This window comes from Phacochoerus africanus, chromosome 12 (assembly GCF_016906955.1).
Source record: "Phacochoerus africanus isolate WHEZ1 chromosome 12, ROS_Pafr_v1, whole genome shotgun sequence".
Lineage (NCBI taxonomy): Eukaryota > Metazoa > Chordata > Mammalia > Artiodactyla > Suidae > Phacochoerus > Phacochoerus africanus.
The window spans coordinates 50424537-50451393 of NC_062555.1; the positions used below are offsets into that span (position 1 = coordinate 50424537).

General features: G+C 46.7%; 1 protein-coding gene and 1 non-coding gene across 3 annotated transcripts in view; one reads left to right on the forward strand and one right to left on the reverse strand.

Moving 5' to 3' along the window:
- The window catches only part of RSU1 (Ras suppressor protein 1), a 204293-nt gene that overhangs the window by 16278 nt on the left and 161158 nt on the right, over nucleotides 1–26857 (forward strand). For both annotated transcript variants that reach the window (XM_047754560.1, XM_047754562.1), the window contains exon 3: nucleotides 5778–5828. In XM_047754560.1, the coding sequence (XP_047610516.1) occupies nucleotides 5778–5828 (51 nt within the window). The remainder of the gene's footprint in view (nucleotides 1–5777; nucleotides 5829–26857) is intronic.
- Nucleotides 12155–12246, reverse strand: LOC125113119 (small nucleolar RNA SNORA72). Its single transcript, XR_007131349.1, has one exon. It is a non-coding gene; the product is annotated as a small nucleolar RNA SNORA72 (small nucleolar RNA).

Genomic DNA, 26857 nt, shown 5'->3' on the forward strand with positions numbered 1-26857 from the left:
CACCTATTGAAGGCTATCTTGGCTGCTTTCAAATTTTGTCCGTCATGAGTGAAGCTGCAGTAAACATCCACGTACGGATTTTTGGGGGATCATCATTTTTTGACTCCTTTGGATAAAGGCAAAGGAACACAATTGCTGGATCGTTTCGTTAGAGTGTGTTTGATTTTAATAAGAAACCGACAAACTGTCTTGTGAAATGCCTGGACCATTGAGAGTTCCTACTGCTCCACATCCGTGGCAGCATTTGGTGTTTTCAGCGTGCTGGCTTTTGGGCATTCCCACAGGCATGTGACGGTGTCTTGTTTTAACGTGCAGTTCCCTCATGGTGTGTGAGTTGGAGCATCTTCCTTTGCTTGTTTGCCATCCATGCATCTTCTTTGATGAGGTATCTGTTCAGGTCTTCGGCACGTTGTTACATTGGGTTGCTTATTTTCTTACCGAGTTTTGAAAATTCTGTGTTTTGGAAAGAAATCCTAATGCAGAAAAAGGTCGGGCAAAAGTTTCATCGCAGTGTATAGCTCTTTTTTCATTTCATTAAGATTGTGGTTCTTAGAAGAGGAGTTACTAATTGTAGTAAAGTCTCAGGAAACTTTTTTTAAATTTAATTTTGATAGTGCTTTTTATTTGTAACCAAGAAGTTGTTACCAGAGCATGGGCCACCTAGATTTCCCCCTGTGTTGTATTTCAGGACTTTACACTTCTGCATTTTACATTTAGGTCTGTGAACCACTTTGAGTTAATGTGTGTCAAAGGTATAAGTTCTGTGACTAGAGTTTTGTATTTGTTTCTTTTTAGGGCTGCACCTGCAGCATATATAAATTAGGGGTCACATTGCAGTTACAGCTCTGGCCTACACCACAGCCACAGCAACTTGGGATCCTTAACCCACTGAGGCCAGGGACTGAACCCACATCCTCATGGACAATAGCTGGCTCCTTAGGGTTGAACCATAGTGGGAACTTCCTGGGGTTTTTTTTTGTTTGTTTTTAGTTTTTGCTTTTGTCAATGTCAAGTTCCAGCACTATTTTTTTTTTCTTTCTTTCTTTCTTTTTTTTTTTGTCTTTTGTCCTTTTAGGGCCACACCCACAGCATATGGAGGTTCCCAGGTTAAGGGTCTAATCAGAGCCATAGCTGCCGGCCACAGCCATGCCAGATCCGAGCTGCGTCTGCCACCAATACCACAACTCATGGCAACGCTGGATCCTTAACCCACAGAACAAGGGCAGGGATCGAACCTGCAACCTCGTGGATCCTTGTTGGATTCATTTTCGCTGCACCACGATGGAAACTCCACCATTTGTTGAAAAGCTTTTCCTTTTTCTCCAGTGAATTGCCTTTGATCCTTTGTCAGAGATCACTTGAGTGTATTGATGGGGGTCTGTTTCTGGGCTCTGTCTCTCCTGGTCCACTGATCTGTGTGTCTGTTTTTTCACCAATTGATTGCTGTGGCTTTAGAGTAAGTTTTTGAGTTGGGACGTGTCCACTTTGTGAGTTTGCTTTTCTTTCTCAGTATGTTATTGGCTATTTTGGGTCTTTCACCTTTCCATATGAATTTTAGAATTGTGTTGTTGCCATTCGCAAAATGAACTCGGCTGTGATTTTTGCTGGGGTTGTGTGGAATCTCTAGATCCGGATCCGAAGTGACTGGCCAGGGGTGGGGCTGAAAGTTCCAGCCCCCTCATCACAGGGTTGGCTGCCCTGGCACCCAGCCCCCAACCTTAGAAACTTCCAGAAGTCACCTCCTTAAGGACAAAACAAAGAGAGCTTTGTTGCCCTCTGCACTTAGGCAATGAATGCTAAGGGTTTTTCTCTGTCCTGCCAGAATCTGGAAGCCCACGAAACGTGTGTGTATTTCTTTTTTTCTTTCTTTCTTTTTTTTTCTTTGTGACGAAGCCCATGGCCTGAGGAAGTTCCCGGGCCAGGGAGGGATGGACCCTGGTGCCACAGCTGTAAGTAATCAGAGCACCTGTGGTGACAACTCCAGGTCCTTAACCTACCGTGCCACCAGGGAACTCCTGCAGCATATGGAAGTTCCCAGGCTAGGGGTCAAATCAGAGCTACAGCTGCAGGCCTACACCACAGCCACGGCAGTGTGGGATCTGAGGTGCCTCTGCAACCTACACAGTATCTTATGGTGACACCAGATCCTTAACCCACTGATCGAGTATCATGGATACTAGTTGGATTCATTTCCACTGCACCATGATGGGAACTCCTCCTTGTCTTGATCTTGACCCAGGGTCAGTACCAGACTTCCAGGGGTTCCTGCACAGCTCAGCGTGGAGTGGTCCCAATCCAGCGCTAAGAGAGCTCTCTCATGCAGTTATGTGTAGGGGGGTTGACTGCATGTGTGAGTAGCTGAAAGATAACAGAAGCCAGAGTTCCCGCTGTTAGAGAAAAGGATTACAAACTGGAAAGGCAGAAAGCTAGAAGGAGCCATGACGAGTTGTATTAGAATTAGTCTCTTGGTGTGAACTTGTGATTATCAGTAATATAGTGAAATCTCTGTGTGTGAGTGTGTGAATGTATTCTCGAATTCTGAGAATATGGAACCCCCAGGTAACAGTGAACACATCTAGTGCCCAGATTGTGATTTGTAAGTACTATTGTCCACACACACACAAAAGAAGCGGAGCTCAGTGCTCAGTGGAGAAACAGCTGATTGATTCCAGGGCAGCAAATGTATAAGATGAACTTGACTGTCTCTGTCCAGAAAGCGGGGACGTGCTCCGAGTGAGGGGACATGTCTGAAGGACTTAATGGCCAGTTTGGATGGGCACCCATCGGCCAAATCTGGGACCAGGGGGAACATCGGCATAATCTGAGTAAATGATAAAACCCATCGGCTAAACCAGGAGACCACGAAGCCGCACACATAGGAGTCAGTGAACCACGACTTCTCAGCAGAAGCTCCATGGACATCGTGGACTGGATGGTTCTGGGCTGGGCTGCCTGGTACTTTATAGGATGTTTAGCAGCATCCCTGGCTCTTTACCTGCTAGATGCCACTGCTTTAGGCCAGTGCTGTGCAACAGAAACGTAATGTGGGCCACATATGAAAGTTTAGATTTTCTAGAGGCTACAGCTGTTAGAAATGTCTCAGACAGGAGTTCCTATTGTGGCTCAGTGAGTTAAGGATCCAGCGTTGTCTGCATGAGGATTTGGCTTCGCTCTGTGAGTTGAGTACTGACATAGTGTCTGTGAGGATGTGGGTTTGATTCCTGGCCTTGCTCAGTGGGTTAAGGATCCAGTGTTGCCTCAAGCTGCGGTGTAGGTCGCCGATGTGGCTCAGTTCCAGTGTTGCCCTGGCTGTAGCGTAGGCTTCGGTGACAGCTCTGGTTGACCCCTAGCCTGGGAACTTCCATATGCTGCAGGTGCAGGAATGAAGGGGAAAAAAAGTCTTTGACATTGCCAGATATCCTCTGAGGATCAGAACTGGCCCAGTTGGGGACCATGAAATGCATGTGGAAAGGGATCTTTACATTGTTTAAAAATACCCTCCCTGGAGTTCCTTGGTGGCCTAGTGGTTAAGGAGCCGGCATTGTCAGTGCTGTGGCCCTGGAAATTCTGTGTGCTGCAGGCATAGCCAAAACCCGTTCTCCCCCCCATTTTACTAATTACAAAGGGAAATTTATAAATTTATGGTGGAGAAGCCTGGCAGCTATAAGTGATGAAGGGATGGTCACAGTGATGGGGCAGATTGAAACCCTGAGCCAGTCGATAGGGAGCAGTGAGAAGATTGCTCTTGCTCAGTATTCCTGCCAGAGGTGCATTAACTTAAATCTGATCAAGAGTATGGAGTTCCATCATGGCTCAGCAGAGATGAATCTGACTAGTATCTGTGAGGACACAGGTTCGATCCCTGGCCTTGCTCAGTGGGTTAAGGATCCAGTGTTGCCGTGAGTGTGGTACAGGTCGCAGGTGAGGCTTGGATCTGGCATTGGTGTAGGCTGGCAGCTGCAGCTCTGATTTGACCCCTAGCCTGGGAACTTCCACATACTGCAAGCGTGGCCCTAAGAAGACCAAAAAAAAAAAAAAAAGAATAAACAAAGGACAAAACCACATGGAGGATGTAATACCAAATAACTTGGCCTGCAGGCTGCACACTTGCCAGAGTCATGAAAGTCAAGGAAACAGGTACTCAGGCATAGAGGTGACTGCAAGAGGTCTGTCGGGCACATGTGATGTGGATTCTGAGCTGGATCCGTTTTTCCTGTTGGGGACACTTGGTGAAACATGGATGGGGGCCTCAGGATTAGACAATAATGATGTGTTATGCTCAGTTTTGGCTTTGATGATTGTGTTCTGGTTATGCAGGAGTAACCTAAAGTTGATGGGACACCAGGCCGATAGACAGCTTCTTTTCAAATGGGTCGGTTCAGAGGTTCAAATTTTGAACTTTACTCTAACTTTGTGGTAGTTTGGGGAAAAAAACACTCCAAAGTTGTGGTCAGGGGTGACAAATATATATATATATATTTTTTCGAGGTTGCAGGGGCCCAATACTGAGACCCTTCTTGAGAAAAAAAATTTGCCTTATTATCCCTTTAAGGAGAAAATTCTGTTGCACTAAGAAAATGCTCTTATAGAAAGAATATTGGAAACGTTTCTACATATGTTTAATATATCTGCTTTTAAAATTGTAAAGTGTACTGTATTTAACCTACTTTATAGTGTAGGGAAATTACTCAATGTTTTGTAATAATCTATATGGGAAGAAAGAATGTGTATAACCGATTGATTTTGCTGTGAATCTGAAGCTTATACAACATTGTAAATCAACTATACCACAATAAAATTAAAAAACATATATTACTAGGGAAAACCCCCCAGAAAGTACACCGTATTTAATTAGTATAATTAATAAATTATGTATAATTATTTATATTTTACTTTAATATATAGAATATATGTATATATCACACACACACACATATACCCACACATAAATAAAATATATGTGTAACTTGCTGATTGCACTGTGAAGTTTTAGAACCCAAAGTAGAAGACGGGTCACTTTTTTCCCTCTGGCTTTTTTTTTTTTAAACTGGATATAGGTGTATTTTCTTTCTTGGTAGTTGGAAAAAACCATTTTTTTTTTTTTTTTTTAAAGCTGGTGTCTCTTGAAGCACAGTGAGCCTCCATGATAATGTTCGAAGTTGGTGATCCCTCTGCAGGTGCTTTGAAATGTCAACCAAAACCCAGGAGGCACTCATGGGAGGTTCTTCTCTGATCGTCCAAGAGCCTACAGGGGAATTTGGGGGCTGATGATGGGTGCAGGGGAAGCAGCGTGCTGTGGGCCTTCTCTGTTCTGGTCTCTGTTTTCTTTTTTCTTTTTACTGTTGCAGCTGCGGCATATGGAAGTTCCCAGGCTAAGGGTCAGATTGGAGCTGCAGCTCCACCTAACCCACAGCTAACAGCCATGCTGGATCCTTAACTCGCTGAGTGAGGCCAGGGATCGAACCTGCATCCTCACATCCTCACAGGCATAATGCCTGGTCCTTAACCCACTGAGTCACAGTGGGAACTCCCGGGGGTCTCTATCTGGATGATGTACTTTTTGAAGCCCAGCAGAGGGCGTTGTTCCTCTCCAGGCTCTGGGCTGGCTCTCCTAATGGGCTCTCAGGATCCAGACGGGTTATTCAGGTGGGGGCCGGAGGACCAGGTTCACAGAGGGGAGCCCACTGGTCCTTGTCACCTTTGCTCCTGTGACACGAATCTCGCATAGGGATGATTTGGGTCCATGAACTGACTGCGATTTTTTTTCTTTTTTACAGTCACCCTGGCCCACATCACACAGCTGGTCCTCAGCCACAACAAGCTGACAAGTAAGTCAACACCCTCCTCTCTCACACAGTTTCTGCCTTTGGGGGACGTGGTCGTACTGCCAGCTGTGCTCTTTTCCTTTAAAGACATTCACAACAAATGATCATTGGAGCAAACGGAAAAGTTACTTGGGTGACACTAAGTTACCTGGGCGGAGGGGGCCTTCCTGTGTTTTGTCATTTGCTCTGTTTTGAGGCTTCTTCCCTATCATGCGTGTACATGGAAGAGAGGCAGTGACATTATTTTCCTCTCTGGAAATGGTCCCCTTCGGGCGTGGTAAATGCTACTGTGACCTGAAATGCTGGGACTTTTGTTATTATTTCATGGGGGTAAAAAAAAAAAAAGCCCTTAAAAATATTAGAGTAGCGAGTTCTCTGATGATCTAGTAGATTAATCCTGCATTTTCACTACTGTGGCTTAGGTCACTGCTGTGGCACAGGTTTGATCCGTGGCCCAGAAGCTTCTTCATGTTGCGGGTGTGGCAAAAAAGAAAAAAGAAAGGAGTTCCCGTCGTGGTGCAGTGGTTAATGAATCCGACTAGGGACCATGAGGTTGCGGGTTCGATCCCTGCCCTTGTTCAGTGGGTTAACGATTTGGCATTGCCGTGAGCTGTGGTGTAGGTCGCATGACTCGGATCCCGTGTTGCTGTGGCTCTGGCGTAGGCCGGCAGCTACAGCTCCGATTGGACCCCTAGCCTGGGAACCTCCATATGCCACACGGGAGTGGCCCTAGAAATAGCAAAAAGACAAAAAAAAAAAAAGTGAGAACCTGAAATAAACATTGCAACTCTCATTAAAGGAAAAACAAACTTAACGAGAGTTCTTTGCTTTCATTGATATTTTCTCCTCCAAAGGGGAAAATGTGACTTGATAGACTTTCCTTCCCTGCGTGATGAGTGGGGGGAGCACGAGTTGTGTTCTATACATTTGCATCTGTCTCTTTCAAGTTCTTGAGTCTGGTTTCCGAGGGACATTGTCCTGAGCATTGGCAGCGGCAGGGTTGACGTGGAGTAGGTTTCATACCTCTTTGTAAAGCTTAGCTTGTGTGAGCGATGTGAGCTCATCACTCTATTCTTAGAGCCATGGGCTTTAAAGATTTTAATAACAGGGGCTCACTCTCGCTTCTCCTTTTTAATTGACTGTCACTTTTTTGTGCCTGCCTTATTTCCTGCAGACTTGAATGATTTTCCAATCATGTGGCAAGAATTTGTTCGGGAGCTTTCCAGAGTCCAGGGAAACCACACAGGATGTCAAGTGGGGGGATTTGTGTTATGATTGTGTGTGTGTGCGTGTGTGTGTGTGTACATGTGTGCACGCGCATGTGTGTGTGAATCATCCGCAGCTTGAAGCGATGTCACTTCAATAAGGGCTGTTGATTGAGAATTAAGAGTGGCAGTTCAGGTCCCTTGTGTGCAGGAGACAGGCTGATTAGTTCATGTTTAGCCAAAAAAAGAAAAAAGAACAGCGCATATTTGTAAGGCAGAGGCGGAGAGGCACAAATGTCATGGTTGAGAATTGGGAGTCCCACCAGCTAAAAATGAAGGTGACCGGTCACATGTGATCATTTCTCTACCAGGCACTATGCTGCCACGTTCATTGCTTCTGGAGCAAATGGTCCTGGCCCTCCCCTGAGACTCTAATCCCAGTTCAGGGGGGATTTGCAGCTTGTTTTGAAGGGTGGACTGCGTAATCCCTAAATTCCCCTGGATTCTGTGAACAGAAATTCCTAAAGCTCTCTGTCATCTAGTTCATGAAAATATTTCTTCATCGCCAAGCTTACTACCGCTGTTAGATCTTGTGTCATCATTGGAGCGAAAGACAGTTTATGTTGAAACAAGAAAGCCAAACGTGTTTTATTCCTGTTGTATCATTTCTTGATCTGGTCCTTAAAAATGTTTTTCAGATGGTTGTAGTTTATTTCTTTGTTCTTTTTTTGGCCGTGCCCTTGTCATGTGGAACTTCCGGGGCCAGGGATCGAACTGTGCCACAACAGCAACAATGCCGGGTCCTTAACCTGCTGTGCTGCCCGGGAACTCCTATTTTTTTAATGTCCACAAGGAGAGAAATCTCAGGGACCAGGGGATCAGTTTCTTTTTCCAGGCATGCTATAGGAGATTCATTTCGGAAGGCAGAAACGCAGAGTTAAATTGTGTCTGCTGTTCAAGAGGTTCACTGTATATGGGTCCAAACTTTATATTTTTTCTTCCCTTTTTCTTTTCTTTTTCCCATTTGAGACACTCTTGATATAATCCAGTACACTCTAATTAATTGTCTTGGTAAATTCTGTTTCATACCATCGTGAGCAGTGCCAGTGACACCCAATCTGTTCCACTAAGGTCAAATTAGCATCTTTTACTATTTTTCTGGCATTTAAGTGAATGGCTTTGCTGTGGTTTTTCCAGTGTTTATAGTAAATATGTCCATTTGATGGAAATATAAATATGCATTACAGGGGCTGGGTGAGCCCACCCTCCTGTCACTTTTTATTGTAATCAGTGTCTTTCACTTTCCGTGGTTTTTAATGGGGTCTGGCTGACAGCCCCGCGTTCAAACCACTGGGACTTGGAAGATAACCCCCTCGGCACTGCTTGTATCCTGCAAAAGTCTGTGTGGTTTTCTCTTCATTTGCCAATTACTTTGTTGGCTGATGTCTCCACTTGTGTACTTACGGAATCAGTGACCAGCTTACTTAAACTGGGTTCTTTATCTGGGGACACCTTCTGACTCCTTGGTTTTTGTGGGGCTGATGTAACAGCCTGGCACTCAGTTGACCACTTTTTCCTGCTTGTGGGTTTTATTTGTGGGGGGGGGGGCGGGGGTGAGCCACCTTGTGGCACATGGAAGTTCTCAGGCCAGGGATCGTATCCGAATTGCAGTTGCAACCTGTGCTGCAGTTGCGGCAACACTGGATCCTTCACCCACTGTCCTGGGACAGGGATTGAAATTGCCTTCCGGTGCTCCAGAGATGAGGCTGGTTCTTTGGTGCTACAGCAGGAACTCCCTGCTGGTGGTTTTGACATTGAGGACGCAACATGCCTGAGGCCATGAGGAAGGAGAGCGGGCTGATGACCCTTAACATTTCCCAAGATTTTTGTGAGCAGAAATTCTAAGTTTTCGACATCTCAGTTTGTAAAAATCTTTCAAGATGATCAATCTAATCGCTCTTAGAGGTTTCTCATAATTATTTCTCAATTATGACATGATTGACATTTAAGCCTGGGGGACTGGAGGAGTTCCCTGGTGGTCCAATGGTTAGGATTTGATGCTTTGACCGCCACGGTCCAGGTTCGATTCCGTGGTCTGGGAACCGAGATCCCACATCATGCTGCTGCTCCTGGAGGATTGGGGCAGTGTTGACACATTTTGGGGAAGTCAGTGGGGAATGACTGTGCCTGTGATAACTTGCTTAAATCCATGATGGATTTGAGGCAGCGGGAGGCAGAGGAGCAAGGAAATCTGGGTCTTTCAGGCCCAGTGCGAATGGTTGGAGGGTAAAGATGTGGTCTTCCCCCCAGGCCTGCAGAACAACCTGAGTCGCTGGGTCCCTGCACGCTTGCCTGTAATCCCACATATCCCCAGTAGGAGCCGCTGTTCCTCTGATTTCAGAAGCTCCCTGCTCTGCCTCACCTCCCCTCAGCCAGGCTTTCCTCCCCTCCATCCTCTCTCCCTGAGCCTGCAACTGCCCCCTACACCTTCCCCCTCCCTGCCCCCCCTGCAGGGCATCCTCTGCCTTCTCCCCACCTTCCGCCCCCTGCCTGCCCTGGCCAACTGGAAATCTCTTGTCTCCCAGTTCCTATGTTCATAGACGGTTTGTGGTTGTGGTTGTTTTTTACTTTTTAGGGCTGCACCTGTGGCACATGGAAATTGCCAGGCTAGGGGTGGAATTGGAGCTGCAGCTCCTGGCGTATGCCGCAGCCACAGCCATGCCAGATCTGAGCCATGTCTGCGAGCTACACCACAGCTCATGGCAACACGGGATCCTCAATCCACTGAGAGAGGCTAGGGATCGAACCTGCGTCCATATGAATACTAGTTGGGTTCGTTTCTGCTGAGCCACGACAGGAACTCCTCATGGTCTCTTGACACCAGTGTGGCACTTCCCTGTCCCTCTGTTGCCCCCCGTGCTTTCTCCCTCCAGGTACCCCTCCAGCTTTATTGAAGCCAGAGGCCATCTCTTATTTCTGAATGCCTGTTGCTGGGCACGTAGTGGCTGCTCAGGAATGGGTCATGTCAAGCAGTGATGGTGGATGGAAGGAAGCAGGTAGATGCCAGGCAGGGCCGGGGGTGGTGGGGGGGAGGGGGGACAGCTGGCCTCAGGTGAAGTGGTCATTGTAGGAACCTGACAGTTTCTTCAGGATTAATCCATGTACGGACGTGCGTAGATGTGGCCACCACACACTTTGGTTTCTGAACTAATTCTGGACTCATGTTGAATGTGCTGGACTGTGAGCGTGCTAGAGAACCTTGACCTTACGTCCACAAAGTGGATGTCCGCGTCACCTTCTCAGTAACAAGGCTGCCTTCTTATATAAGAAGTGACGGGCAGAGATGGAACAGCCACACCTGGTTTCACTGGGGGCTTTGCCTTACTGGGCTTTGCAGATACTGCATTTTTCTGAAGTTGAAGGTTTGCGGCAACCCTGCCTTGAACGAGTCTGTTGGCACCGTTTTTTTTCCAACAGCATTTGTTCACTTGTGTCTCCATGTCACACTTTGCAAGTTCTCGTATTGTTTCAGACCCTCCACCAGCTACAAGGTGACAACTTGTTGAAGGTAATGGCATTTTTTAGCAATAAGGTACCTTTTTTTCCCCTTCTTTTTAGGGCTGCACTTGTGGCATATGGAAGTTCCTGGGCTAGGGGTGGAATCGGATCTGCAGCTGAGACCTATGCCACACCACAGCAACACCAGATCCGAGCTGCATCTGCGAGCTATGCTGCAGCTTTCAGCAATGCCGGATCCTTAACCCACTGAGCGAGGCTAGGGATCAAACCCGCATCCTCACGGAGACAATATCGGATCCTTAACCCTCAGGGCCACAATGGGAACTCCAGAGATAAAGTACTTTTTTTGAGTATTTTTTTAAAAATGATTTTTATTTTTTTCCATTATAGCTGGTTTACAGTGTTCTGTCAATTTTCTCCTGTACAGCAAGGTGACCCAGTCACACATACATGTATACATTCCTTTTTCTCACATTATCCTGCTCCATCATAAGTGACTTGATAGAGTTCCCAGTGCTGTACAGCAGGATCTCATTGCTTATCCATTTCAAAGGCAATAGTTTGCATCTATTCACCCCAAATTCCCTCTCCCCCAACCCTTGGCAACCACAAGTCTGTTCTCCAAGTGCATGAGTTTCTTTTCTGTGGAAAGGTTCGTGTGTGCCTTTTTGATTAAGGTGGGTAGCTTGTTTTTTAGATGGAATGCTTTGCACACTTAAGACAGCAGTACAGTGTGGACATAACTTCTACAGACACCGGAAGCCAGAACCCTTTTTTGCAGTAATGGCTTTGTTGTGGTCTGGAACCAAATTGGCCTTGTCTCCAAGAATTGCCTGACCTCCTCAGAGGCACCCAGACCACAGTGGGGAAAGCTAGTGTCACAGTCAGTCATGGGTGCTTTTTACCACCTGACAACCCACTGTGGGCTCAGCTGAAGTTCACTTCTCAAAAGGGGGAAGTGACTATCTCTTCTAGGCACTCTGGTTCAGGGCCTGTTACTCTTTAACTTAGTTTTTATATATTTAAGATCTCAAATGACTTACTAATATTTTCATACAGTTAATTCTACTATAAGTTTCTTGAACTTAGAAACCCTGTCATTCACTTATATATCATACCATCCCCCAGAAGTGCCAGGATGATGCTGAGGTGTTTTTTTTTTGTCTTTTTGTCTTTTTTGTCTTTTTTTTAGGGCTGTACCCACGGCACATGGAGGTTCCCAGGTTAGGGGGTTGAATTGGAGCTATAGCTGCCAGCCTATACCCCAGACACAGCAACCCGGGATCCGAGCCACATCTGCAACCTACACCGCAGTGCATGGCAATGCCAGATCCTTAACCCACTGAGCAAGGCCAGGGATCAAACCTGCATCCTCATGGATGCTAGTTGTGTTTGCTCGCTGCTGAGCCATGACGGGAATTCCAGTGCTGAGTTTTTTAAAAAAAAAATGTTACAACTCATTGAATGGCTGCTGATCCTCATCAAATTGGCAATGGTTGTCTTCCAAAGTTACCGCCCTGGCTGTGCTGTCCTTGCTTGCGGCTGCTCAGATACCTGGAGTCGTAGGCAGTGATCCCATAAGATGCATCATACAAATCAGTCTTGGTTTTTCAACGGCATTTATAAAACCAGACGCAGGCAAAGAACTCCGTCTGGGGAACATGGGCCTAGTCTTAATATAAATGCTGGCTGATTAGTGGGTTGGTCGGTGGTGAGTTATGCTAGGGGACAGACTTAAGGGCTTGCTTGCTCTCAGGTTCTAAGAAGGGGACACAGCTGTGGTTTCGAAGCTGATCTTCCTGTGTCTCTGCCCTCTTGCCATTGTGATGACCTTCCTTCGTCAGCCAGTGGTAGCTGCGTCTTTTGTAGTCTGCACCTTATTTCACCTCTGGTTTTTGTGGTATTTGGGAGAATTTGCTTTGTCAATGTTTTGCTCCTTATTTTCAGTCTTCAAGAGATTTCTTTCTGAGACAACCATTTTAAGACTTGTCCACTAGAGGTCACTGTTGGATATGCTTCTTTCCCCCCTCATCTTGAGCTAAAAGATTAAAAACCAAATTTGTGTTGTCAGATGAATTCCCCCCCCCCCCGCCCCACACTTCTCGGCTCTGTCCAACAGGGATTGTTGCTCCTGCCATTTTCATTGTGCAGTTTTTCTATAATTAATGTAGATCCTTCAATAAGGAGGTATGTTATTTTTCTCTTTGGCTCCCAAAATTAAAGTCCACATTCAGTTTCACATGTCATTTTTAGTGCTTGTTATGGCTGCTTTCTCATGTTAGAAATGTTGCCTCCAATTTCTGTAAATTGGGAGAATTTTATGGCGTTCTATAATATCATTTTGTATTGAGTATTTGTGAGATATTTTCCCCCTGTGGAATGAAGTTTAAAATATATATGTATGTAACCAGATATTAATTAAAAATAACCATGTAAGACTCGGGGAAATGTCCATTTTGTGCATATTTATATTCTTTTAGAATGCCACTGTATAGGGAAGCGTAGTATTCATTATGGAGAAAGTTGCATTCTGTATCAATGATGAAACAACCTCTGCACATCAATTTTTTAATGTGATGCTTTTCTTCATTTTAAAAGTAGTTTTGTTCTTATAGCCAAACCCATGTACAGGTATTGCCAGCACCTTAAATACGACAAGAGTATTTTTCATCTTATGGCCCATGCATTTTAAGAATTAAACACTCATCATTTTCTGCAAAAAATGCAAAGGGTGTCTCTTTACTCTGTACAAACATTGAACAGCCAGCTCTCTGTAAACCTTTTCTAAGTGTGGGTCTCTGAATGTAATTGTTTAGTTTTATGCTTTGAACTTTTAACTGTCATGTGAAATGTTTTCTTGAGGTATTACCAGTTTTCCCGGCCATTTCAAGCCTTAACTGGGACCGTATCTCGTCATTTTATGTGTCGGAAACGGCAAGACAGGCAGTAAACCCAAGTGTTATGGCAAAACTTGGTTTTTTTTTTTAAACAGATTATTTTTTTATTTATTATATCCCATGTGTGAATTTGAAATTAGAGTGAACAAGAAAATGCTGGGATATTTTCTTTAGTGATTGCAATAATTTCTTTATAAAGATAATATTCTAAATATATGGGAGTTAATAGAAACGTCTTAAGGTTTTATGCCGGTGTGTATATGTGTATGTCGATAGGATCTCCACTCTGTTATTATAAAGTCATTAAGCAGCATGTTTTACATGAAAACACCGCAATCTCAGAATATGCAGATCCAATTATAATGAAGAAAATGAAGCAGTTTTTAAAAAGCACAATAAATTAAAATCCTTTTCTACAGACATAATAGATGGTTGAGATGAGTGAGAAAAATTAACTCTCCCAACTTGTACGAATGACCTTCACCAGTCCTCGGCACCTTCCTGTTGCTCAGTCTCTCGTTATTTCCCCTTTCATAGATTATTTGTCATGCCGTGAGCAAAAGTTCTTGTGTATGGCTTGTATGAAATTAAACTATGAGGGGGCATATGCAAAATAAATCGTCTCCGTGTCATGAATTTATCTTGTGACAATATCAAAACAACTTGGCTGTTTGCATTTTAACAGAGTATGGATGGATTTATAATACAGAGGCTTTGATCAATAGCTTATTTTTTTAATTAGTGCCCATTTATCAGTTTGTTCCTGTGCCATCATTTGAAAGATTGGACTTGGAAAAAAAACCAGCAACATATACATAGCATTGTGTCTGCCAGCCATGAATTGAACAGTATCTTTCCGATGATACCCCTCGTACCATTAAAAAAATGGCCTGGAGTTGGGAGTTTGTTATTCTGGGGTGTAGTGAGCAAGCATGCAGGGTCATGACACGGAAGCTTCTGTTGGCCCCAGAATCTAGCTCCAGCGCAGCCCAAGGCCAGTGGGTGAAGTTGGAGAAGGTGGGTTTCCATGCACTTGTGTCCTCAGCACACTGTCGTCCTCTGATCCCTCTCCTTTCAGCATCCCCACCCCCCGGTGTACCTCCCCGCAAATCCCTTTTCTTGGAGTCCCGCCCTGTGCTCAGAGGAGGCGAGCTCAAGGGTAGTGTGTTACTTCTTCCGCAATAATTTTTTTTTCTTTTTTTGGCCACCCCATGGCGTATGGAGTTCCCAGGCCAGGGATCAGATCTAAGTCACAGTCACAGTCCAGACCAGCACTGGACCCTTTAAGCCCCCGTGCCGGATCGCGGATGGATCCTGCGTCCTGGCGCTGCAGAGCTGCCGCCGATGCCGTTGCGCCACCTCGGGAACACCCTCACTATACTGCTACGTGGAACAGCTTCCCTTACGCGCATTTCAGAAAGATGACAGGCTGTGGAGAAAATAATGTGCAGGCAGGTTGAACCTGTCACTTTCACAGCCACGACTAGCCCGTTGCGGGGAACTGATCTTGGAGAGGGGTTCTTTTCATGTTTACAGTAGAAGCCTCAAATGGAATTGACGTCCTAGCAGAAACTTCCATACAAAACATCTGTTGACTCTCTCTCTGAGGTAATATGTTCCTGTAGGAGGGTGGGAGAAGATAGTCTCAAAAGTGTAATTCTTGGGTATGTACATTCTTTTAGAGCAGTTTTTGCAGTTCTTAACTTTTTTTTTTGGCCGCACCCATGGCATATGGAAGTTCCCAGACCAGGAGTTGAATCCTGAGCTGCAGCTGCAGCCTACCCCACAGCTGTGGCAATGCCATATCCTTTAAGCCACTGTGCCAGGCTGGGGGATCGAACCTGAGCCCCCTCAGAGGCCACATCAGATCCTTAACCTGCTGTGCCAGAGCAGAAACTCCTACTCACTCATCTTTTTAAAGAGAAATCAGGGTGAAAGCTGTGATTCCTGGAAGAATGCATATCATTCTTACCATTTCACCAAGTCTGTGGACCCTGTTAAAACCATTCATGAGGAGTTCCTGTTGTGGCTCAGCTGTTAACCAACCCTACTTATCCATGAGGATGCAGGTTCGATCCCTGGCCACCCCATGGCATATGGAGTTCCTGGGCTCAGTGGGTTAAGGATCTGGTGTTGCTGTGAGCTGGGGTGTAGGTCGCTGACGTGGCTTGGATCCCCGAGTTGCTCTGGTTGTGGTGTAGGCCAGTGGCTACAGCTCCAATTTAACCCCTACCCTGGGAACCTCCATATGCTGCAGGTGCAGCCCTAAAAAGACAAAAAAAAAAAAAAGAATTTTTAATCTCAAGTAAAATGCATGCACGCTGACCTTGTTTTATTGTGGTTTGCTATATTCCGCTTCACAATATTGTTTGTTTTACATATCAAAGGTTTGTGGCAACCCCGTCCTGAGCACGTCTGTCGGCACTGTTTTTCAAATGGTATTTGCTCGCTTCCCGTCTTTCTGTCACATTTGGCAGTCCTCTCACTCTTTCAGACTTTTTCATTATTATCTGTCACGGAGATCTGTAATCTTTGATGTTACTACAGCTCGTTGAAGGCTCAGATGATGGTTATCTTTTTAAAGCAAGAACATTTTTTTAATGAAGGTAAGTACATTGTTTTAGGCATAATGCTCTTGCACACTCAGTAGACTGCAGCATAGGGGAAACATAACTTCGGTGTGCGCTAGGAAACTCATTTTATCTTGATGGCCTGGAACTGAACCCGCAGTAGCTTGAGGTCTGTAGTATATATTTGTACTCTTTCAACTCCAGTAAAACATGGAGAATGCCTTATTTCAAGTTTGCATTCTTTGTCAATCAGATACCATTGGCCACGAGTTAACAAACTCAACCTCATTTTCACCTCTTTTCCATCTGAACTTTTTTTGTCTAACGTTTTGCTCTCCCATTAGCCTTTCCCCCCGCCCCCCGCCTGTGTAATCTCCAACCGAGTTCCCTGATTCTTAGCAGAAATGCCTACCCCTCTCTGCCAGGCTTGCTCATCTTTTCAAAAGTTGAGATGAATTTTCATCTTTCTCCATGAAGCCCTCCTTTCCAGCCATTTGAATAGCGCTGTGTAGCAAATACAGGATCAGGTACCCACAGCTTATGAGCCTCACAGGACCACAGCCCCCAGAGACCCCGACCTGAGTGTGAAAGGAAGAAAGGAAGGACTTAGGGCTTTGGGGCGCCCTGCTCTGTGTCCGGGGGAACCACAAGGCTGCAGGGGGTTGTTCTAGAGCTGGAGGTTGGTGCCTTTATGATGGCTGAGCCTCTCTGCCCGCCCTCCCTCCCTGCCTCTCCTGATGATACCCAGGGGCAGGGAGCCCCTCACTTCAGGGCATCTCTGAGCTCCAGGGACCAGTCATTGGCCCTGGATCTTTACTTGTTCAGATAGACGAGCAGGGAGAGTCCCACGCTAAAGGCATAGCCGTTATCCTTAGAAGTGGAGTTAACAAAGGTACCAGGAGGATTTTTCCGGCGCCGGGCATCCTCCATCCGCTTCCTTCCTGCCTCACTTACTCGCTTTATCAGCATTGAAACAGGAGGCGAGGAAGGGAGAGAAGCAACCCGTGTGTGTGAGTCTTGCTAAAGTCATACTTCACTGTACGAGAAGACAGACTGTTGGCTATGCGTGTTGTGTGTGTGTGTGTGAGAGAGAGAGCATTGGACTTGTCCTTTGTCTCCTCTTCATAATTGAGGATTGAGTGTGTATGGTACTAATCACAATGAGATTTCTTTATCGAAGAGCTTGTTTCTTTATTGAAGAGCTTTTTTTCTGTCCCCGAGCTCGCTTTCTGCACTGATTGAGATTTGCTTGGCATTCTTCTCCTCACTCTTGGCTCTTTCCAGACTTCTTTGGCATCTTTCGTTGAGGAAGGGCCCTCCGTCCTGTTGGCCCCTCCACTCCATGGCACGTCCTCCCAGGCTGTCCAAGGCCACTGCCTTTCCCGTTAGCGCTCCTCCTTCTCCGACCCAGCTCCCAAAGTACAGCTGTGTGTCAGTGTCCTGCGTGGCTCCGCCCTGAAGTGTGGTTTCGAAGGTGTGTTCCTGAAAAGAACTCAGGGTTTGGGGGGGTTCCTGAAGTTGGTGTGGACCCTTCCTTGGCTCCTTCGGGCACCTTAGTACAAGACTGAGACGTCAGCTAAAATTTCGTGTCCTCAAAGGAGCAGAAATCCAAGCCTGTCAGCTTTTTCTTTTTTTTTTTTAATTTTTAAATTAAACTTTTTTTTAAGACTGCACCTGTAGCATATGAAGTTCCCAGGCCAGGGATTGGTTCCAGGCTGCAGCTGCGGCAACCCTGGATCCTTTAACCCACGGCCGCGGGCCAGAGATCAAACCCGCACCTCCCCAGCAACCTGGGCCACTGCAGTCAGGTAACAGTGCTGCAGTGGGAACTCCTGCTGGTCAGCTTTTTAGGAGATGTGCTTGGCTTTGCTTATATACCTTTTCAAGCCCAGGGACAGAGATTTTTGTATGTCAGACTCTATAAAATCTGCTATGCTGCTTGCTTGTAATTTTTTTATAATTGATTATGCTCATTGTTGCTGAAAGAGTTGGACTTTTTTTTTTTTTGCAACAATATCGCAAAATCAATATAAGGGATCAATAACAGTCAGGGCTATTTTTGGTTAGTAGATCTAACCAAATGTAGACTTTTAAGGAGGCTCACGATCCACTACGTATGTCCTTCTAGGTGTAGCTGTGCCCAGTAAGTACCTTTGATAAACTGAAAGTAGCATTATTCTCATCACTTAGAACGCTAATAATATCGGAGGCAGGTTGACCTTTGTTGGGTGGCTGTTTAGCTCTTTGGCGATTTCATTTTTACCTCGAGGAACACGTAGATCTTATTAAATGAGGATTTGCTTTACTGTTCCATAAACTTTATGTTTTTAAATAACCTGTAACTACTGTAATTCTCTGTTTTAATAGCTGCTCTGTGGAAAATCCCATAAGATCCCTGTGAAGCTGGTTCTTGTCCATATACTTCTGAACTTCCAATTCGTATGCTGTCATCTAATTAGTTCCTTAGCCACCATGTGTGTTTTGGGGCAGAAAACAAAAGTCATTAATCACGATAGGTACAAATGACTTTTTTTTGCATATAAGATTCTGAAGAGTATAATAATTACTGCTATGCGAGAGTGAAATTCTTTTTTTTACCTGTAATGATTAAAATGGTCTTCAGGGAGTTCCCGTTGTGGCGCAGTGGTTAACGAATCCGACTAGGAACCATGAGGTTGTGGGTTCGGTCCCTGCCCTTGCTCAGTGGGTTGACGATCCGGCGTTGCCGTGAGCTGTGGTGTAGGTTGCAGACGCGGCTCGGATCCTGCGTTGCTGTGGCTCTGCCGTAGAACGCTGGCTACAGCTCGGATTCGACCCCTAGCCTGGGAACCTCCATATGCCGCGGGAGCGGCCCAAGAAATAGCAAAAAAAAAAAAAAAAAGACAAAATAAAATAAAATAAAATGGTCCTCAGAATGATGACTCCAGATTTGCTGAGAGAACTGGCATCTGTGTAATTAGTCGAGACATCCCCTCTGTGGTGTGAGTCGACTGACACCTTCCAGCTCTTAGGGCTTAGGATGAGGAGGACTGTCCTTGCCCTCTGACCAAGAAAATGCCCCAAGTCCTATTTCCTGTCGTCTCATCTTTCACATCGTTTCTGTTCCTTTGGCGTCTTCCCACCAGCGTGGTGGTTATTATCCAGTATCGTATTCATGAAATAGTGGGGGCAAGACCATGCTTGCTTTTACCATTTCTTCTCAACTGGTTTTTCTCCTCCCACTGTCTCATGAATAATTGCACCCATTTTTGTGTCTTCTTGTGTTTTTGATCATCTATCCTTCCTTCCTTCCTTCCTTCCTTCCTGCTTTTTAGGGCTGCACCGATGGCATATGAAAGTTCCCAGGCTAGGGAGTGGAATTGGAGCTGCAGCTGCCGGCCTGTACCACAGCCACAGCAACTTGGGATTCGTGCTGCATCCGTGACCTACACCACAGCTCACAGCCACCCGGGATCCTTCATCTATTGAGTGAACCTGCGTCTTCATGGATAGTAGTCAGGTTCTTGGCATGTTGAGTCATGACAGGAACTCCCTGGTCATTTTTCTAGTAACTTCTCTGCAGCAGTGGAACTTAGGAATCTGCATAACTGGCCTCATTGGAATGTCCTTTACCATCTGTTTATCCATCTCTTAATTTTTTTTTTTTTTTGATTTTTCAAAAAAAACACTTGTGGCATATGGAGGTTCCCAGGCTAGGGGTCACATCGGAGCTACAGCTGCCAGCCTACACCACAGCTACAGCAGTGCAGGATCCAAGCCGCGTCTGTGACCTACACCACAGCTCATGGCAACGCTGGATCCTTAACCCAGGGATCGAACCTGCAACCTCATGGTTCCTAGTCAGATTTGTCTCTGCTGCGCCATGACAGGAACTCCCCATCTCTGTTAATTTTTATGTAGCAGCAGGAACCTGTAGCAGTTTGACCAGGCATTCTTACCTGTTGTGGCCACAGAGATCTCCTCTTTTCAGTATCAATACGTCAGCTTGGGGAAGCAGCGCTATTCGATTTTTCCTGCTTTACCTTATCCCATATGGGACCTCCCGGCTTTCTTTGGTGCAGGGTTGGCACTTCAGCATCTCTGAAGGCAGGCCAGGGTGTGAGCCCACTGCTGGCTCCTGTCCTGATTTGGCCTCTCTGTGGGTGGGTGGTACCTGCTCTGAGTCTCCTCCTGCTCACATCTGGAGTGACTGGTAGCCCACGGCTGATTTCCTATAAAAGAGGCAATGGCTGGGAGGTCTCACTGTGATGCAACAGGATCAGTGGTGTCTTGGGAGGGCTGGGATGCAGTTTCGATCCCTGGCCAGGCTCAGTGGGTTAAGGATCCGGTGTTGCGTTGCTGCAGCTGCAGCTTAGATCGTGACTGTGGCCTGGATCTGATCCCTGGCCCGAGAACTCCATATGCTGAGGGGGCAGCCAGAAATGAAAAAAGAGGCAATGGCTGAGCCACTGACTTGTGGTTTCCAAGAGTCATGCAGGCTGGGTCCCCTGCTTTTCACTCCCTAGCTGAGTGCTTCTCCTTTGCAGAAGTCACCAGGTTTGAAGCCGGCCTGGGTGATGCGGCAGGAATAGCTGGGCAGGGGCATTCGGTGGAGATGGGGCTGGAGTTCACTTCTCGACTTCGTGCCGCCCCTGCTGATGACGAGTACCTCCCAGCAGCTGTTGCCTCCTCTCTTCCTCCTCTTTCCTAGCCGAAGGGGACCCGGCTGTCGCAAGGACCATATGGTCCCAAAGACCAGTGCGTGACCTCCGTGGGCTGCATGCACCGAGTTCCCATCCTTATGTTTTGCGTGGTGCCTGTCACCCTCCCCAGTTTTGTTGCTTCGCCTCAGGGGCTGCAAGATGCTCGTGCTCCGAAAGCCCTCGGACCGGCAGCCCCCCAGCTGAGCCGCCCCTGCTGTCACTGCCGCCCAGCATTCCACAGTGACGTCAGAAGTCAGAGGGGGCACCTGGGCATGTGACTGCACTGGGGCGGGAGGAAGCTGCTGCCCGGTGGTCATGGGGTCTGGTGGACGAGGGAACTTGGTGTTTTATTTCCTTGAATGCCACCCACGCCACTCCACTGCTGGCTTCACCAGAGTGATCTGTGTCGGGGAGCAGACGCTGGTTGGAAATGATTTGCTGGCAGCCCCCAGGTTGGGTGTTTGAGCCACTGGAAGTGTCTTTCTTTTTTTTCCCCCTCTTTTTTCTCTTTATGGCTGTACCTGGAGTATAGACGTTCCTCAGCTAGGGGTCGAGTTGGAGCTGCAACTTCTGCCTACACCACAGCTACAGCAATGCCAAATCTGAGCCGCATCTGTGATCTCCGTTGCCACGTGTGGTGATGGGCTAATGCTGGATCCTTAACCCACTGAGTGGGACCAGGGATTGAAGCTGCATCCTCGTGGACAATATGTTGGGTTCTTAACCAGCTGAGCCACAGTGGGAACTCCCAATTTTGCTTTTTTTCACATTTCATCAGCCCCCGGCCTCAGTAGCTCATGTGGGTGGCAGAGGAGGCCTAATTTGGATAAGATTGATTATTATAATCTGACTCTGCATTATCCTTATGTGCAGGAAGGGACATATATGTTGGGTGAATGATTTTCACGTTACCACTGACTTAAAAGTTTTCTGAACCAAAATAGAGTCCCCCAGGAGTTACCTTGTGGCTCAACGGGTTAAGGATCCGGTGTTGTCTCTGCAGTGGCTCAGGTTGCTGCTGTGCCGTGGGTTCCATCCCTGGGCTAGGATGCCACAGGTGCGGCCAATAAACCTCTCCAAACTAAACCCCCCCCCCCAAACCAAAACAAAATAGGGTCCCCAGGTCAGCAGCATCACCGCCCCCCACCCTGGGAACGTGTTGGAAATGCAGATTCTTGGGCCCCATCCCAAACTACTGAATCAGAAACTCTGGGGGAACCCCAACCCTACTCCCGGTTGAGCTCTCGGGCAATTCTGATGAACTTGATGGTGTGAGGCCCTGCTTGAGAGCACTGCTCTCCAGGGGAACTTTGCGTAGCAGCTGTAGGTTCTGTACTCGTGGTGTCCATTGTGGTAGTCCCCTGGTCACATGCTGGCTGCCAAGGTCTGGAACTGTGGCTCCTGTAACCAAGCAACTGAGTGATGGATTTTATTTAATTTCAGTTCATCTAGATTTCAATTTATTTATTATTTTTTATATTTCTTCTTCTTTTTTTAATACCATTCATTCGACTCGCCCCCCTTACCCCACCACCTCTGGACTGTTGGTGACCACAAGTCTGATGTCTTTTTCCATGAGATTTTTTGGTCTGTTTGTGTGTTGTGCTTTCTTTTTATAGATTCCAGATCTCGGCAAGGTCTCTCACTGTGTGACTTCCTTCACTTGGCATGAGGCCCTCACCATCCATCCGTGTTGTTGTAAATGGCAGAATTTCCTTCTTTTCTAATGGCTAAATAGGATTCGTGTGTCTGTGTCTGGGGTGGGGGGAGGGTGCAGGATGTGTTTGTATCGCATGTTCTCTATTCATCTGTGAAAGGACATTCTGGTTGTGTCTGCATTTGACTGATGTGAATAATGACGCAAATGACCCCACTGTTACTGCCAGTCCATGTGCCTGACACATAGCAGGCTAAACCAACCAAAACGCAGGAGTTGGGAGCAGAGAAAAGTTTATTGCCGGCCATACAAGGATGTGGGTGGCTCATGCCCCACTCCCACCAAAAAACAAACTCCTCGAACCAAAATTGTAAAGCATTTTTTTGGCCATGCCCGTGGCTTTCGGACCAGAGATCGAACCTGTGCCACAACAGAGACCTGAGCCCCTGCAGTGACCAGGACTGATCCTTAAGTTGCCACCAGGGAACTCCTAAAAAGCATTTTAAAAATCCGGGCCAAGGAGTAGGGTGGCAGGGTAAGTGATCAGCTTGTGCACAGTTCTCTGATTGGCTGTTGGTGAGGGCACTGGGCAGAGGCATGGGGTTAACGTTATCAGTCCTTGGGCTCCAGGAGGCCTGGGGGGGTGGTCTGTGCTCAGGGTCATCAGGTAGTTGCCATCTTCCTTTTGGTGGAAGGAGTGGGGGGATTTTCAGATTTGGTAAAACACCTCAGGAAATGCACATCAGATACTGTTGTGTGGGTGCACACAGAGGGGCCGAAGCAGAGGATGTGGGGCAAGGGCTGGCCCAGGAAGGCCCCCACTGGGTCCTGCTCTTTAGGCTCCTGTTGCATTTCAGTGGCTGTGCAGATACGTCTTTGACATAGTGATTTTATTTCCTTCAATCAAATACTCAAGTGGACTGGCTGGACGGTAGGATAGTTCTTTTTTTAGTTTTTGGAGGAACCTCCGTATTCTTCCTTTGGGGCTGCACCGGTGTACCATCTTCCCCATCTAGATTTACATTTAAACAGCCACCCAGAACTGGGGGCAGAATGAATATTGGACGCCCAGCCCTAGAGCATCTTCTGTTATTTATGATTGTGTGAATGAATGAACTAAAGGCCTTTAAGAAAATAAGTTATTGATTGTGCAGTTGTTAATTTTATATTCTGGGGGAAAATGTTCCTAGAGCGAAGCTTTGGGTGCTATAATAGTTGATTTAGGTTCTTAAGTTGGGGAAACGGTTAGCTGCTGTTAGCGAGTGGAGGAAGCATGTTCTTGGGTGTAACATGAGGTTTGTGAATTCCCTTCATCTCTGCAGCCCCCGGTGGCTGTGCCTGTGGTAAATGTAACTGATGCAGACAGAGCTGTGTCCTGTTAGGAGGATTCAAGCTGTTGTTCGGAAATAAAGCTGAGTCAGTGGGTTGGTTCTTGGAGTTGCAGCCTGTCCGAGGCTTCCTGCCCCAGGGAATGTTATAAAGAGGTGTTGTTGGAGGTGAGCACCCCGCTTCCCCCTTCCTGAGCCCCCGGGCACTTTAGGTTTCTTTTCCTGAGGCAGGAGGTAGGTGGACTCCTAGATAAACATTTACAACCAGCCACCTGTTTATACTTCAAGATAGAAATAACAGCAGGCACAAGGCAAGCGATTGGTACTTGTCTTTTGGGACCTTGTTAAACATGTAATGACAGGATCAGAAGAGGGGGCTCAGTCCTGCTGGGGCAAGAGACCAAGAGGTCACATACGTCCCATCCTCGGGTCAGGGAGACCCCCTCTGGGTCTGAAAGGGAGGGTGCCAGGCCTTAATAAATCTGGGCAACCTTCCTGCCATGCTTTGCTTTGGAATCCAGCTTGGCCAAAGGAGGCGCACGCGGATCTGGAGGGCTCTGGGTCTGGTCTGGTGTGAAAGATAAAACAAGATAATTGGCCTCTGGAAAACAAAGACCTGGAAGAAACAAAGCCACTGCAGTGACAACGCCTGACCCTTAACCCACTGTGCCACCAGGGAACTCCAGGAAAGCATTTTTAAAAGCCAGGTGAAGGAGTGGGGTGGCAGGGTAAGTGATCTGCTTGCGCACAGTTCTCCGATTGGTTGATGGTGAGGAAACTGGGTGGGGTCAGTACGCCCAGTCACTTACTGGGCTGCTCCATGTAAGTAGCTTAAACCACCTCTCGGGGCTCCTCATTGAGGGGGAAGCTCCCACCCTCACGCCTTTGGATGTGTTACTACTTTGCTTCTGCCTTAAACAGACTCTGTGTCTATGTGCTCTCCCACGTGTTGTACCGTGTCTCCTAACAATAAACCTTGTACCCATTTTCACAGTCTTTGCCTCCTTGCAACATTCCTGCTTTCAGTGGGGGCAAGAATCAGGGCAATTCTGCTTTAGCCTCTCGCTGGTCTAGTGGCTAGGACTCCCAGCTTTCACCCAGGCTGCCCAGGTTCAGTTCCTGAGCAGAGAATTAAGATCTCGCTTCAAGCTATCACTCAGGGCTGTGTCTCCAAGATCAGCTCCACAACCATCCAGAAACCCTGGAGGGGGCTGACTGCTGAGTCTGGACGGGCACACGGTTCTCAGACTGGAAGAAACTCGAGCGTCACTTTCAGGTTCTTCGCTTGAGGAGGACTTGAAGGAAAAGAGCCTCTTCCTGGGCTTGTCCGAATAGTTACAAATGTGAGAAGCTACTCCAAGATGAGCCTCTGGGCATAGTTCTTGGGGTGACATGACCCCAGCTATGTCACCTTTTCCAAAATGCAGCAGAAGCGCTGGGCTGAGAGTGGCCTCAGTGGTTGCCTGATCCCGTGCCCAGAGCAGAAGATAGCATTTAGGACCCAGGCAGCACCTCAGAGTCCTTGGGGGGCCTTTCTGCAACTTTCTCCAGGCTCTGAAGTCTCCAAATTGAAGCAGCCATCATTAGTTAGACAGAAAATGATGGTAAATTCTCTGTCGTAAGCAAAGTTCTACATGGCTTAGCTTCCTAATTGAGGGCCCCATTTGTTGCATTATTTAAATCCATATCATTGATTTTTGTAACCCAGCTCTTCTTAGAATCCTCGCACGCTGAAGCCACGTGGAGGGGAAGGAGAAATGGGCATCATCCAGCCTTCTTATTTTATACTGGAGCCAGCGGACGCCCAGAGAGGGTGGGAGTTGAGTTAAGGACACAAAGCGAGTTCAGGGGCTACCAGGGGATCCAGGCCTCTTGAGTTCTTCCATCACTCGGCCCTTGGTTCTTGTGTGTATTCAACTCCTTGTTCCCTTAGACTGTGTGTGTGCAGCGGTGGGGGTCACACGCAGAAGCTGGAGAGATGGATGAAAAAGGAACATTGCAGATGCAGAATGAGAAAGATAGTGATGCTCACTGTTTAGTTATATCTTAAAATGCTGCTTCTCGCTAGGGTCACGTAGCTCTTTTGAAAATTCCACTGGAATATTTGGACCAGTGACACATGGCTGCTTCTTTCCATAATAGGTTTTTGTAAATGGTTCCCACAATTGAGTTACTGCACAACTCATATTCGAACTGGTTATTTTCTCATGGACCGTTTTGTTGGGATTAGTTTGCTTTCAGGCACTGGATCTGTCTCCATTTATCGACTCTGATCTTATTTTCTTTAACTCGTATGCCTCCACTTTGTCCCCAAAGTATTGCAATGCTAGGTGCCAAAAGTATTCACTTCTGTGCACCATCCAAGCATCCTCTAAACATTGGTTCAAAGAGTGGATGTTAACCCATCCAAATAGGTCTGAAGGTTAATTTCTTTTGCTTGTTACTAATGCCGGGAATGGGGGTGGGGCAGGATTCTGTAGTTTAGGAAGAATGTTAGTCATGTAATTCTTTCCTCTCGTTTGAATGGTGTCTTAAGCCAAAAATTCGCCTGCGCACTAAAAATCTGAGTGAGGTTGAATAAATTGAATGTGGGGGCGGGGGTCATTGTTTGTATCCACAAAACCAAGCCGTAAATCACATTTAGCATAATCTGAGGGTTTAAATTGGGCTGATTTAGCAAGGAGAGTGAAATAATCTCTCATCCTGTCACAGAAGGTGAAACCTGCGGACCAGCGTTTAATTGCATTGGCAAAGTAACTCTGGGAAGGCAGCAGTAATTCTGGCTGCATTATTCTTGGTTTGTGGTTAAATTGAGATCATCATTTTCTCCGGGTTGCACTAACTTTCTTTATTGCTCTTCGGACTAATCGGATCAGTGCAGTGAGAGAGCTTCGTGGTAGCTGGCGGGTGAACTGGGGCAGCGAAATGCAAGGTCTCTGAGCCAGGGCTGTAGTCATCTGTAACGGAGATTTGCACTTGACACACTTAAGGGTCCCGGTAGAGAGAAGAGGTAAACTTGGCCACCTAGAAACCCAGCAAGCACAGTGTGATGGCCTGGTGAATTTCTTCATGGTCCCTAACCTAAAGGGAATACCGAGCATTCTCGCGCCGAAGCGTGTTGTTGATGACACACCCAGAGGTGTGCTTTTGCAGCCACACTGTCCAGGTAGGGCT